Source organism: Protobothrops mucrosquamatus, unplaced genomic scaffold, assembly GCF_001527695.2.
Source record: "Protobothrops mucrosquamatus isolate PMUCROS unplaced genomic scaffold, P.Mucros_1.0 scaffold1740, whole genome shotgun sequence".
In the NCBI taxonomy this organism is placed as follows: domain Eukaryota; kingdom Metazoa; phylum Chordata; class Lepidosauria; order Squamata; family Viperidae; genus Protobothrops; species Protobothrops mucrosquamatus.
In genome coordinates, this window is record NW_015387886.1 from 527466 (window position 1) to 542351 (window position 14886).

The 14886-nt window shown below is 37.5% G+C and overlaps 1 protein-coding gene across 3 annotated transcripts in view; it reads right to left on the bottom strand.

Annotated features, from left to right (window-relative positions):
- Positions 1 to 4061: 4061 nt before the first annotated feature.
- LOC107293831 (kelch domain-containing protein 3) overlaps positions 4062 to 14886 on the bottom strand; it is a 68199-nt gene continuing 57374 nt past the window's right edge. For all 3 annotated transcript variants that reach the window (XM_015823016.1, XM_015823017.1, XM_015823015.1), the window contains 5 exons: positions 14394 to 14484; positions 10521 to 10621; positions 9714 to 9798; positions 8183 to 8287; positions 4062 to 4381 (listed from right to left, as the gene is read on the bottom strand). In XM_015823016.1, the coding sequence (XP_015678502.1) occupies positions 4277 to 4381; positions 8183 to 8287; positions 9714 to 9798; positions 10521 to 10621; positions 14394 to 14484 (487 nt within the window). In that variant the 3' untranslated portion in view covers positions 4062 to 4276. The remainder of the gene's footprint in view (positions 4382 to 8182; positions 8288 to 9713; positions 9799 to 10520; positions 10622 to 14393; positions 14485 to 14886) is intronic.

Sequence of the window (14886 nt, forward strand, 5' to 3'; positions counted from 1 at the left end):
AATTAATCAGTGGAACAACTTGCCTCCAGAAGTTGTGGGTGCTCCAACACTGGAGATTTTTAAGAAGAGATTGGATAACCAGTTGTCTGAAATGATACAGGGTTTCTTGCTTGAGTAGGGGGTTGGACTAGAAGACCTCCAAGGTGACCGTGACACTAAACATGCTTTTATATCCTGCAATAAAGGAGGAAAATTAACTGCTATTTCCTGTGCTTCCTCTTCACTAGGAACCCTATCTTACAGTTATTGTTCACATCCCACCCTGATTCCAAGCTTCTCTTTTCTGCTAGCAGCTGCTTCACATAATAATTTTCAGCAAGTGGGGTGAGGGAGACTTAAACTTCTTTAAACAATGTTATCTCACCCACATTGATGCTCCAGTAGGATTGTGGCCAGACAACTGAATCATCTCAAAAGCAACACTCAGCCAGACTGGTAGTGGCATCTGAGAAATTTACAAGGTTAGAAGTTTGCAGGCATCTGATGACATGAGGTGTAGCTCAGAAAGAGTTATGTCTTTTAATAAAATGTGTCAGTCTGAAAAGGTGCCACCAGACTCTTCTTGATTTAAATCTGCAAGGGTGATTATACCTGTAGCATGCATCCAGGGATATGGATTCAATTCTGGTGGAAAATTAAAACAATATATTTGTGCTTGTATTTTCAAAGCAATGTATACATAAGAAATTACTATTGTAAAGGAGATGCTGCTTAGATATCATAAATGATAAGATGCACTAATAAGGGCCTGGGGAAAAAATAATATAATCTATTAAATGGGATAGAACAGAGTTCCGCAACTTTTCCAGGTTGGTGGCCCGGGAGGGGGAGGGGGGAAAGGAGATGGTTTTGTGTGAGGGGCAGATGTGTGCACTCACGCATGTGAACACATAAGCACCTGATGTTCGCACGAGTGGGGCTGCGAATGCTCACAATGCTTGTGTGAGGCCCCAAGCGCTCGCGATGCTCGTGCGAGACCTCAAGCACCTGTGATTCTCATGCGACTAAGGCTGCGAGCACCTGTGACCCTCACACAAATGGGGCCACAAGCACCCATGACCCTTGTGCACGTGGGGCTGTGTACGCGCATCAGCCAGCCACTCATATGGCCCTGTTGCGAATAGGCCACAGACTGGTAGTGGGCCTTGGCCCATAGGTTGGGGACCCCTGCTGTAGAAGAATCATGCCACTGAGAAATGCAGGACTTTAAAGGTAGTAACCAACACCTTGAATTGCACGTGGAAGCAAGCTGGCAAACAGTACAGCTTGTGAAGCAGTGGTGTAACATGGGCCACTCTAGGCAGTGGTGGGATTCAAATATGTGAACAACCGGTTCTCTGTGTGGATGCTGCTTCCGGAAGTCCATTCTGGGCCTGGGTAACAAAAAATTAGTCAAACTGGTACGAACTGGCTGAATCCCACCACTGACTCTAGGGGCCCTAAGAACTGCTCATGTCACCATTCTGTGACAGCTGTAGCTTCCGAATGCTTTTCAAAAGTACCCAGGTAGAGGGCATTAGAAGTTCAGAACTGCTAATTCATGGTTTTCTTAACTATTGTTTATTGAATAACCTCAACTGGCTAAAGTTATAGTATATCCTACTCCAAAGCACAATAAAACCATTTATTTACAGCATTTGTTAAACCAATGACCACATTGGCACTTTATATCAAGCCATGCTTGGATTGGGCCTAGTATGAGTTAAATTATGAAATGGCAGCCCTAGCATATAATTTGAATCAAGAATGTATATAAACACACACACACGCATGCACACACACATTGAGATTAATTCCTCCTTCTGACTTGTGAACTTAAGAGACAGCAAGGAGTAATCAACAAATGGGTCCAGCGCAGTAACAGTGTCTCTGCTACTTCAATATCTTTTCTATATTCTGAGTATGTAGGTAGGAGATACATTGGAGAATTGGGAAACTTTCTCCCCCAGCTCTGCATCGCCCACATGGATCCAATTTCAATTGGGCCACTGTGTATTGCATTTGTTTGCTTGTTTTTAAAGAATAGTTGTTGTTTTATAAAGGAGTTATAGGCCAGTTGGGTCAATGCAAAAGCCAATTAGCACATATAGTATAGGAAGTGAATCAACACACTGGCTTCTTGCAACCTGCCACTTCAATGGTGTTGTACCAGAGTGTGTTTGTCTTATCAACATACTGAATGTATGCTGAGTTCCTTTGCTGTTAAATCTACAGTTTAATTATGCTGCCAGTGAGCAACTATCATTTGAGACAGAATATGTGTATGGTATGTATTCAATGCTGCAATATAATTTATGTTACTATGGACAATTATACTACAGGCATATAGTTCCTGCTGAATGATTGAAAGCATGTGAAACTCTTGGAGGAAATCTCTCAAACATGACTATGCAACATACTGCACTATGCCAGTGTTTCTCAACCTTGGCAACTTGAAGACATCTAGACTTCAACTCCCAGAATTCCCCAGACAGCCCTACTGGGAGTTGAAGTCCAGATGTCTTCAAGTTGCCAAAGTTGAGAAACACTGCTCTACACGCAGGTCAAATAGCCCTGTTAGGTTCTGAATGAGCTAAAAGGGTTATCTCCTAATTTATTCCTTGCAGCATAAAAATAGAAATATAGAGCTGGCTAACCACTCAGAAATATAATAACTTAATGTCATAAACTAACAGCACTTGGAAATATGGGGGAAGTTTAGGAATAAATGAAGATGAGCCCCAGATTTCGACACAGCTTTTGCCAACGTATGTTTTGGTGGCGCTTCAGACCCTACGTAAACTTTATCAATACAGATAGTCCTTGATTTACAGCCACAACTGACCCCAAAATTGCTATTGCTAAGTAAGACAGTTAAATGAATTTTGCCCCATTTTACGACCTTTCTTGCCACTGTTGCTAAATGAATCACTGCAGTTGTTAAATTAGTAACATGGTTGTTAACTGAATTGAGTTTCCCCATTGACTTTGTTTGTCAGGTCGCATAAAATGATCACATGATCCCAGGACACTGCAATCATTACAAATATGAGTGACTTGCCAAGAGGAAGAAGAAGAAGAAGAAGAAGAAGAAGAAGAAGAAGAAGAAGAAGAAGAAGAAGAAGAAGAAGAAGAAGAAGAAGAAGAAGAAGAAGAAGAAGAAGAAGAAGAAGAAGAAGAAGAAGAAGAAGAAGAAGAAGAAGAAGAAGAAGAAGAAGAAAGGTAGTAGTAGTAGTAGTAGTAGTAGTAGTAGTAGTAGTACTTTTGGGGGATGTTTATGTTTTAATTCCTGAAAGGGGAAAGAAGACATTTATTTCAAAAGAGATATCTATTCCACCCCTCTTAGCAATTTGAACACCATATTGAGGTTGTGCAGTGCCAAAACTGCATCCTTTAAGGTGCTGTAGACAGGTGAATCATTCATGTTCTAAAGTGGAGATCAAATTTGAAATACCCCCAACCTTATCTTCCCTCCATCTATAGATTCATCTTTTACACTGTTTAGAATGATTTTACTTGGAAACCGCTTCTGGACTTTGTGCTTGAGGTGGAAAAAAACAATATTATGTTTTTGGGTTTTACCGATTAGATTGATTTGCCGATACAGAAATGGCTAGTGCATACTACCATAGAAATGTACAAAGTTGAGATTTGATTTTAATGTCTGATTTTACTGTAGCATTGCAGATATCTCAATGGGATTGACCTCTGAATAACCATATATGGGGGAGGTGAAGAGGGTTGTTATATACTTTTAAGAACTGAACCCTAATATCCATTTTTTACCCGAAGCTAAAATATTGGTTACCATTATTCTGATAATCAGAAATGATAGCATATTCTTTAGACACATCTTAAAAGAAAAATTAGGAATATCAGCAGGGGAGAAAAACTGGAAGTCATGGTTGAACTACTGAAGTTCCTTCCCCTTTTAAGTGTGCTGCACGTGCCTCTCACCTTGTGAACAGGAACACATGATCCAAACTTTTACAAAATGCATAAGCGACATTTCAGTATGTTTATCCTACTCATTATTTAACACCTCAGGCACTCTCGTCTACATATCTGGGGTTTTTTTTAAAAAAAAAAAACCAGCGCATCAAAAATTTATGATGTATTTTAAAGCAATTGGGAATTTAATGGAACCAGCATCCTAGGGTTGAATGAACCTCAGCAAGATCGAGATTTAATTGATACTGTAGCAGGATCTTTGTCCTACTATACATAACAGCTCATCTGTTTGAGCAACGCTGTGTTGTGTGATCAGGTTTTGGTTTTTTTTTTATTCAGCAACGGTTCACATTCCTTTGAGTTGTTGCATTACAGAAATGAGCTGCTGATTGCACTGCTGAACACTTTGCTGTTCATCTCTCAGCCTTTCCTGATCTTGAAGAATTGCTTCCTGTGGGAGAAAAATCAGAAGACATACTTAGATTAAAATTCTGAACCACAGGAATAACTGCAAAGCATAAAAATAACCCTATGTCTCTTCCAGACCCTTTCCATAAAGTTTTTTGGTTCCAGAATCTGAGCAGGTGTTATATAATCTTCTTCAGCAAATTATTGTTTTGCGTAAGTAAAATACATGTTTTAAAGTCTCTAATCACCTCGTCCAGGGGGAAATAAAATCATGTGAAGCTTTTCTTCAGGAAAAAAAAATACTGCATTGTGTTAAGCCATGACATTTAATCATGATTTGTTAGATAAACTATCATTTATTTGGTTAAGATGGCACACGGTGATGGGCAACTTCCAAACTCCTTTTATGTGACCCTCTTTGGACTATTGTCTTTATTTTGTATTGGTTGAAAAACAGCATGCATGAAAACTATAATTTGGATGCTCTGAAATATGCATGGCAATTTAAGTACCCTCAAGTTCCTTCCCTCCTAAAAATTATGGAAAAAAATTCACATATGCCCACATGTTTACCATAGTTTCTTCATTTGCATCACTGTTCCATCCACTGTGACCTTCACCCTCCACTACCAGATGTAGTGTAGGCTCTGGATACTAAAAAAAATGTCACTTTCCTACATTTAGCCATAAAGTCTACTTTACTAACCATAATGGCTTAATTTGTATCATGCATGAAGGAAGAAAAATAGCAAGCAACCAAAACACATAATATGAAATAGATCAGATTGTTCCCCCACCAAAGTGGTATCTATTTTATCTACTCGCACAGAACATGCTTTCAAAATATTAGATGGGCAGAGACTGAGCAAGTGACAGGAGCTCACCCCAACATGCAGTTCTAGGACTTGAACCACAGGAGCAGAAACCATCTCCAGCGTCATTAAGCCACTGAACCACTGGAATTCTTGGGTTGGACTGAGAGAGAGTGACTGATCCAAAGTCACTCAGTCCTTTTCGTGCCTAAAGTGGAACTAGAAATATATTCTTGTGGTTTCTACCTTGATGCCTTAACCACTAGACCAAAGGATTTATAATAACAAAGAGAAAACTATAACAGATTTTTCTGTAATGTTAAAGTATGGAATTGGTTTAATATTCACCACAGATTTAAGTTGACCAGTGTAGTATGCACATGTACAGCACTAGCCTAACAAAATGCTTTGCTCCATCTACTGTTTCATTTAGCTAGTTGAGGCAGTGGATGGCACAAAAGGTTTTATTTGCTTTGTATATGATTTTTCCAGAAGTGAATGCTCACCACGGGAATTTTTAGAACTAAAAACCAGTGATTAAAATGGTGATTATTGTAGAGAAATAAATGCTGTTTATTGCTACAATGAAAACCAGTTGTTGACTTGAAATGTTTCACAGAAAAAAATGTATGTGCACAAACATATAAGTATTAAAAACTGAAGCTATAGCAAATTATGCTCTGAGAACAATGTAATGCTGTTTAATTAGATCTAGTGATATGAGAATCATCATTGCATTTTTTTTTGCATCACTTTCTAACATGGGGGAAAAAAAACAAAAAACAAGGATCTTGCACTAAGTTCACCTCCATTCTTGTCTCTCTTTCAAAACTGATTTATGTTTGATGATCTTGACAATAGTTAGTTGAAAAACATAAATCACCAATTACACAACGAGTGTGTGTTTAACTCAATGTGATTAAAATCTTTATGAAAAATTGTTATTGATCTCAGTTGCAGTGTTCCAGTTTAATTAGCTAACTTTACTAACATAAGAATGCACTCCAATACTAGCAAAACAATTAATGTAGACATTAATAATCTTCCTTTGTTTTGAAATGATGTCAACAATAAAACGACTGGAATGGGAAGAGGAAAAGCAGGAGGGGGTGACACTCACAAGGTCTATTCTGATTATTTGAGTCCTTTTATATGTTAGCACCATGGGAGCTGTATTTTTCTGAGATGCTCAGTAGCTACATGATAAAAAAGTACAACACATTATCTGTTGTCTTTAATAAATAACATGTAGTCCACATCAAAACAAGACAACATAACTCTGGGAAAGGTAGAGGGTATTTTAAAAAAAGCCACATGTTTTGGGGAAGAAAGGAAGCAGAGCAAAAGCAGTGGGTGGGTTGATGATACAAAGTATGCACCCACACATATATGGATGACCCTAGGATTCCATTTGTTTGGAGCATTGTTGTGGTTTTAAAGAAGGAAAGCACTAAGGCTATTTCAGAGCTTACACTTCAAAGTGGCAGCAAACTTTGCTGCTGATTTATATGGAATTGAAATATGGCGGTGTAGCTAGAGGGGGTTCTGGTGAGAGGAAAAATGAGGTTTGAGAGTTATATTAAGTGATATTAAGGTTTAAGGCTGTGGGTAGCTCATCTTTATTTTAAAATGTAATAATTGTTTGTGATACACTTATATTGTTTGATGATTAACTGATAACGTATTTAGGTACTGGAGCAGTAAAAATGGAAAACAGACTTAGAGTCATACCGGATGTACTGTATGGTAATTTTTAAAACCTTTCACATATAAACTAGGACTGAGATGTACCTTCACAGACTTACCTGACAGCTTTCCATAGGGCATGATATAGCTTTAAGATCTGTTTTCCCTGCCGACCTTATGTCTATCCTCGATCCAAACTGGGGAAAACTACTTTAAAGCTATATAATTAAAAAAGACTAGAATATTTTGCTCCACTCTCCCAAGTGCTGCAGTTTGTATCCAAAATACCAAATTCTCCAGCCCAACTCAATACATGAATGGAAGAAATGCACAATTTAATATTCTCATAGGGCAGTGGTGGCGAACCTATGGCACGGGTGCCAGAGGCGGCACTCAGAGCCCTCTCTGTGGGCACGCGCGCCATCACCCCAGTCCTAGGCCTTCAGCTGGGTTTTATATAATCTTTTCGCTTTAGGCCTCCGCCGCCGTGTGCAAAAAAAAAAAGGTTCAATCAGTCAATTTCAACTTCTCGCCGGAAAAAAAAAGATCTTGCAAAGTTGGAATTGATTGACTGAATTTTTTAGTCTCACCCAGTCTGCTGTTACCACTGCAGCCACGCCCACCCAATTGGCCATGCCCACCCAATTGGCCACACCCACCCACCCACCCAATTGACCACACCCACCCAGCACTTGATGACGCATAAGTGGGTTTTGGGTTGCAGTTAGGGCACTCAGTCTCTAAAAGGTTCACCATCACTGTCATAGGGAAATATTCAGATATTTAAATATTTTAGGTGTCCAACAACTGGATTTGTCTGGCCAGATTGCAATACTGCTTAACAATAGTGAAATCATAAAACTGATATAAACATTATTTTTGAATACGTTACTCAGAAAATAGTATTAATCTCACTCTCTCACCAAAATTTGTGGTTTAGACTAAAACAAAGCTCTTTTTAATGTAGGAGTGCACACTGCAACTTGCGTAAGAACAGAGACTTTCTGAGTGTCATCTTAATAGATCCTTCAGGGATACTATTGCAATTAGGCCAAAATTATTTAATCTAGCAGCTACTAAGAATCTTGTTTGAAGTCATTGAACAGAAAAAAAAATATTATTTCTGGAAACACAACTTTCCCAAGCTCCAGCAAATGCAATAGCTTTATCATACTAGTTTTAGTTTTGAAACATGGGTACTGCTATATTTATCTTACAGAGTTGAAATTTTGTTCCAGGGAGTTGTTTTATGTCGAACATCAAAAGCAACTTAGGGGAAAGAGGATAAGGAAATGTTGGGAAACTTGCCAGTTTCTACCCTTCTCTTGAGTTTTGTAAATATTTACTCTGAGTTTGAAGAGTTCTTTCCTTTCCTTGTCGGTCTCCTCAGCTCTGGCTTTGAGCCATGCTTCATTTTGGACTTTATGTTTTTCTAGCATCACTTGTAGCTCCTGAGTTAAAGAAAAAAAAATCTTTATTAGAAAATTAAGAATATTTACTACCATCTACCAACTACATAAATATACCATCAAATTCACATTGGTTCCCAAGCTTTATTAGCAATTATAACAAGTGAAGGTTATCTAAAGAAATGCAGCTGTAAGTAGCGCTAATCAAATGCTATTTGGTTGTGCTTTTCCCTCCCTAACTGGCACTACTACTTTGTCTCAGTTTTTTTTACTCTAGTCAAAGATAGGATGCCCAAGATTTTAAAAAGGACCCAAGAAGGATTTATCCAAGCAACTGTGACCCAAACTGTTAAAAAACATCCTCTTATCCCCCCCCCCATTTGCACCACTGATTATTGGAATGTAGCAAAACAATGGCAGATACAGAAAAAGAATGTTTGAATGTCTAGTGAATTCTTTGACACATAAAGATCAATGTTGCCTGGCAGTGGCCATTCACCAGTCCAGACACCGAATTCTATTCCTCGCATGTGCTATAATATGACCTTTTAAAGTTTATACTTTCCTTTATTAATATGTATTTTGTAATTTTAATGTCATATTAAAATAATTTTAAATATAACTTTTCTCTATCTTTCCAGTGTTTACCATCATAGTTCTTTTGGTTTTTGCTCTCTTTCGGCCTTTAAAGTCTCCCTTCTCGTTCTCCCTCATAACCAGAGGTGCTTGAATGTAAAGAATTAGGAATTCAGTGACTCATAATGAGATAGAGGCAATGGGAAGATGTATCCATAGTCTCAAATTTCCCTTTCCCTCCAGGGCAGCATATGACATTCAATACCTCTTTCCTTACCACATCAGCTTTCAGTACACCTAGGAAAACTTTGGTTGAGTAATCCTCATTCTTCCCTTTCCTCCCACAGGAATATAACCTTCTTTCTACTTTATTCTTACTTCCCAAGAGAAGTGATATCTGTGCAAAAGGTCTGTAGGTTTTTATGAACATTGCATGTTGTAAACCTCTTGTTCTCTGCCGTAACAAGAAGCCTTAAACTTTTTTCCCACCCTTTCCTGTGGCAAGAAGCTTTTGCATCTTTTCCCTTTTATTTACCTGATAATAACTGAATACTCTGCAGGGTTCACATAAGTGATTCATACTTTTCTTCGAGATCACTGCAGGTCTTAATTCTCACTGAAGTGAATGTATCAAATTCCCCATGGATTATTAATTGCTTTGGAGTTCTGTATGACTCCTAATGTTAACTATTAAATGTCAAGTTTTTATTTGTTTGCCTTGAATGCTATTAACTTCAAAAATATTTCATCAATTGCACTGATTAGTTATTAAGTATAATTTTATTTTGGGTCTCCCAGAAGGCATTAGCTTATTTAAGGTCTTGACAGAACTGGTAATAAAGGTACTCCCAATTTGCAACACTAGTGCTAACAGAAATAACCGAAGCCCTACCTTCTGCTGGTTTTTCAGGTTTTTGTCATACTGATCTTTTTCATGCTGAAATGCTTTGGTTGCCTGAGCCAGTTCAGCTTTTATCCTGAAATGATACATCCACGAAAATAAGAATTGAGCTTCATTTAAAAAAAGCAAGCAAACAAATATATGTACAGAACAGATATATAGAAACAGCTCTATACATCCATTCATACACATGCCATAATTGAAAGAAGTACCATGAAAATGTATTATATTGCTATGGTTTTATGCTGATTAAACTCACATGCATAAATACCTACATGTCTCATATTTTAAAGTTATTTTGTTTGGGGGAAAAAAATCTTCTCCAGCAAGAATACCAGAATACAGCTTATAGATAACTAAGAAGGGTATTGATCAGGAATATTAGAATAGAATAGAAAATAATTTCAAAATCTGGTCTCAACTGGGAAATATATCCTGGAGAAGATGATGACAAACTGCTTCTATGATGTTTTCAAGAAAGAACATTTTGACACTGCCTCCACCCGATGAGTTCAATTCACCTTTTTTTTATAGTAAATAAGTAATGATATTATATATATGGGGCTTCAGTCCAAAAAAGCCACACAGGCATGCCCTGGGCTGCGGAGGTTACCATTATTTTTCCGTGTATAAGATGGACCTGATTTTTGAACAGGGTGTTTGCAGGAAAAAAAATAGCGCCTTATATACGGAAAAATATGGTACGCTTATGGTTTTTTGCAAGATAAATCTAACTTTCTGATATTTGAGGAAATGATTCTACTCTGTTGAATAAACTGTAGAATAAAAAATACTTACATGTGAAGTTTTTGAAATTCAGACTCCAATAATTCAAAAGCCTTTGTAATCATTTTCATTGCTTGGCTAAATATAGAATGGAAATCCTGGAGCTCTTCTCTCTATATGGAAAAGTATTAATTAACAGTGTTTCAACTTCCATCAGAGATAAAAGGTTGATAATAATTAATTAACATATTCATGACTGATAGTATCTTTTAAAAATTAGCCAAGCTTTTTTCATAGCATTTTTTACTACTTGGCCTGGTGATGGTGGTAAAGGTGGGGTGATGAGGATGAGGATAACTGTTACAATTCAGTCTGGAATTAAAGTTCTGAAGTTGAGTGTTCCATCACCTTGCTCTGTGATTAACTCCAGACTCGATAATTTAGCAATTGTACTGAGACAGTGAGTGCATCTTACTTTGGTATCTGATTCTCAAACAGTATGATACAGCTTGGAGTAGGAGTTGAGGAAATACTTGACATTTATTCAGTTAATAAAATTAATAATAGTCATAATGAAATGTAATTACTCTATTCTGTTACAACACAATGCCTGCTATTTAGCAGCCATTTCTCAACATTCAGTGCTAATTAATTCATTTGCCAAGGAGTATATCATGAAGACAAATATTTAATTGCTAGTTTAATAGCTAACTACAGAGTAATTAATCTGCTAAGTAAAGATGATGCTGAGGTAATCTGGGAAATCTTTTTCAATAAATGATTTAAAGAACATATAATGGGTCCCTCCTGCCAACATTTTATTCTGAAATGACTTGCAATATTTTAGGTAGCTTCTTGGGAGACTATGTGCAGTATGTAGGTCAAATGCTAGATAGGCAGAAAGAAATACATAAAACAGACCTTGCACTAACAGTTCAAGTGCAGCTGCATTCAAAAGAATTCACAATAGTTAACAATTATTTAACATTATATTTGTTTATTAACCTTCACAATGATGATTATCTCTGGTTAGGCACATAGGCAACATTCATCCCACTCAACCAGTGTGTGGACCTCTTTTACAAGATGTACACAAGAAAAATCAGCACAATCTGATAAAAGTCCCTTTATAGTATACAATCCTTGGATTTGTTTACCTGTTTAAAAAAATATGCATATTCCTTGTCATCTAAACTAATGACTAATTATTTAGAATAAAGTAATATTACTTTATCTATGGAAAGTTATAGAGGAAAAAAAGAGTGGCGCAGGAGCTACCATTTCTAGTAATGGGTTTCTTGGAAATTCAAATGTTGCCCTGTAAGCAAATGTAGTGAATATAATATACTATTCACTGTGTTTAAACGGTGAAGAGAAGGTGTATAATACACCAATAGGTAATGTAATCTGGATGTTCAAGGAGACTTTAGGCAGATGACCTGTATTTTTCAGCCTAGGAAAGTTCAAAACACCCCTCGCCCCCAGCAAAATGAGCAAATGATCAACTTTTTTGCTGCTTGCATTGATTGAGAGTTATGGAAAATATAAGGGTTAGAACTGGAAGTGTCTCTTTTCCTAGAGAAAGACACAAAAAATGCTTTCAGGCAGAAAATTCCCTTTCCTCCACTGTGAGGGCAGATTGCCATATGTCAGGAGTCTCCAAACTTGGCAACTTGTGGACTTCAGCTCCCAGAATTCCTCAGCCAGCATGGCGGCTGAGGAACTATGGGAGTTGAAATCCACAGGTCTTAAAGTTGCCAAGTTTGGAGAGCCCTGATATATGTCTATGCTACTACTTCTTTCTTCTCCTTTTCCATCTCATCAGGAATATATTGGAGCTAATAACATGCCTTTTCCCTAGTGATTCCTGTTAGAATTGTTATTAACCTCAACCTGCATTAAATTCTGCAACACTTGAAACCACAAGTGCCCATCTTTCCAAAGTTTTAAAAGCAGTCAGGAAAAAAACTGAACTAAAGCGGGAAAAGACAAGTTTGGATCATATGACTCATGAGTGAGGCAGAGATTGCAATGATAGGCTAAAATACTCACACAGACTGCCCCCTTTCCCTTCTATGTGACAGTTTCCACCTTCTTATCGCTTCACAAAATAGAAGGGTGATGCACAGATAAATCAAAAGGGCATTTTGATAGCATTTGCCCTTGCAGTTATTCAAGATATCCCCCTGTGTAGATAAGTCCAGGAAATTGGAAAACTAACAAACAAGAAATATAACCTTTCCCATTTTTGTCCCCAAAGCTGAAATCAAACCATCTGAGTGGCAAAAGTGCCATAAATGACCATGGTATCATTAACTTGTCACCTGAGTTAAATTATCTTTCTATATCCCAGAATTGAGTAAGTGAGTAACCATGGGAGAATTGCTAAAGTGGCCATGATGTTTTGTATGTCACAATTGTAGCTCACTGTAAAGCAAATATTTCCAGGCAGGAAATCTCAACTATAATAATAATAATAATAATAATAATAATAATAATAATAATAATAATAATAATAATAATAATAATAATAATAATAATAGTAGTAGTAGTAGTAGTAGTAGTAGTAGTAGTAATAGTAGTAGTAATAATAGTAGTAGTAGTAAAGTTGGAAGGGACCTTGGAGGTCATCTAGTCCAACCCCCTTCTCAGGCAGGAAACCCTATACCATTTCGGACAAATGGCTGTCCAGTCTCTTCTTAAAAACTTCAAGTGTTGGAGCATTCACCACTTCTGGAGGCAGGTTGTTTCACTGGTTAATTGTTCTAACTGTCAGGAAGTTTCTCCTTAGTTCTAGGTTGCTTCTCTCCTTGATTATTTTCCATCCGTTGCTTCTTGTCCTGCCTTCAGGCGCTTTGGAGAATAGCTTGACTCCCTCTTCTTTGTGGCAGCCCCTGAGATATTGGAACACTGCTATCATGTCCCCCCTCGTCCTTCTCTTCATTAAACTAGACATACCCAATTCCAGCAGCCTTTCCTTATATGCTTTAGCCTCCAGTCCCCTAATAATCTTTGTTGCTCTTCTCTGTACTCTTTCTAGAGTCTCAAATTCTTTTTTACATCGTGGTGACCAAAACTGGATGCAGTATTCCAAGTGTGGCCTTACCAAGGCATTGTAAAGTAGTATTAACACTTCACGTGATCTTGATTCTATCCTTCTGTTAATGAAGCCCAGCATTGTGTTGGCCTTTTTGGCAGCTGCAGCACACTGCTGGCTCATATTTAAGTGATTGTCCACTAGGACTCCGAGGTCCCTCTCACAGTTACTACTATTGAGCAAGGTACCCCCTATACTATACCTGTACATTTGGTTTTTCTTGCCTAAATGTAGAACCTTACTTTTTTCACCATTGAATTTCATTTTGTTAGATAGCGCCCAGTGTTCAAGTCTGTCCAGATCCTCCTGTATCCTAAGCCTGTCTTCTGGAGTGTTGGCTATTCCTGCCAGCTTGGTGTCATCTGCAAATTTGATGAGTTCCCCATCTATCCCCTCGTCCAAATCGTTGATGAAGATGTTGAAGAGCACTGGGCCCAGAATATTGGCCTTACTACTCAACTTTGCAAAAATTCCCACAAAGCAGTGTTAGCAATATCAATCTAGGTGAATCAATAGTCCAAAACTAATATTAGACAAGAACCTATGGTCCTGTGCATGTACCTGTGCAAAGGAAAGAAAGTCCTTAGCAAGAAGGAATACCTTGTAGCAAAAAAACCTTGAAAGCCAATAAAAGAGAAATTCTGGATAGATGTGTATATTTTGCTGGGCTTACAGTAGTCAGATAAACCCAAGGCATACCTCTGGAGCATAAAACGTATCCTGCCACTCTGTAAGAGTTTGACTAACAGATGAACAACTTTGGTTATTTTTTTTTTAAATCTTCTGTCTAGTAACTACATAGTTCTAATAAAAAACGTTTGCTAGCAAAACTGAAGTAAGTCACTTACTGTAACTGAAGGTGGTGGCGAAACTGATGCAGGCAGCAAAGAATATTCTGTCAATTCATATTTCATCTTAGGAATTTTGGTGTGTGTGAAACTGTATGTCAAGCACAACATATTAAAAGCCAATTTAAGTTAAAATTACATGAGTCATAGCAGTTACTCAGGAGATAATTTTATAACTGCTTGAAAAGAATAGTTCAATAGAACATGTACTGTGTTTTTTCAAAATTTGGAATGCTAACAAAGAATTAAGGGAGTACTGAGATAGCTATTTCTAACCTTGTTTGGTTTTCATGATGACTGATGAAAACCAAACAAGGTTAGAAATAGCTATCTCAGTACTCCCTTAATTCTTTGTTAGCATTCCAAATTTTGAAAAAACATATATGATGTCGCAGTTAAGCGACTGCTGCCTGTGGATGGCTTTGGATTGAGCTGATGCAGGCAAAAGACTTCTCTCTCTCCCATATTTAGGCTGACAGGGTGTTCAAAAAAA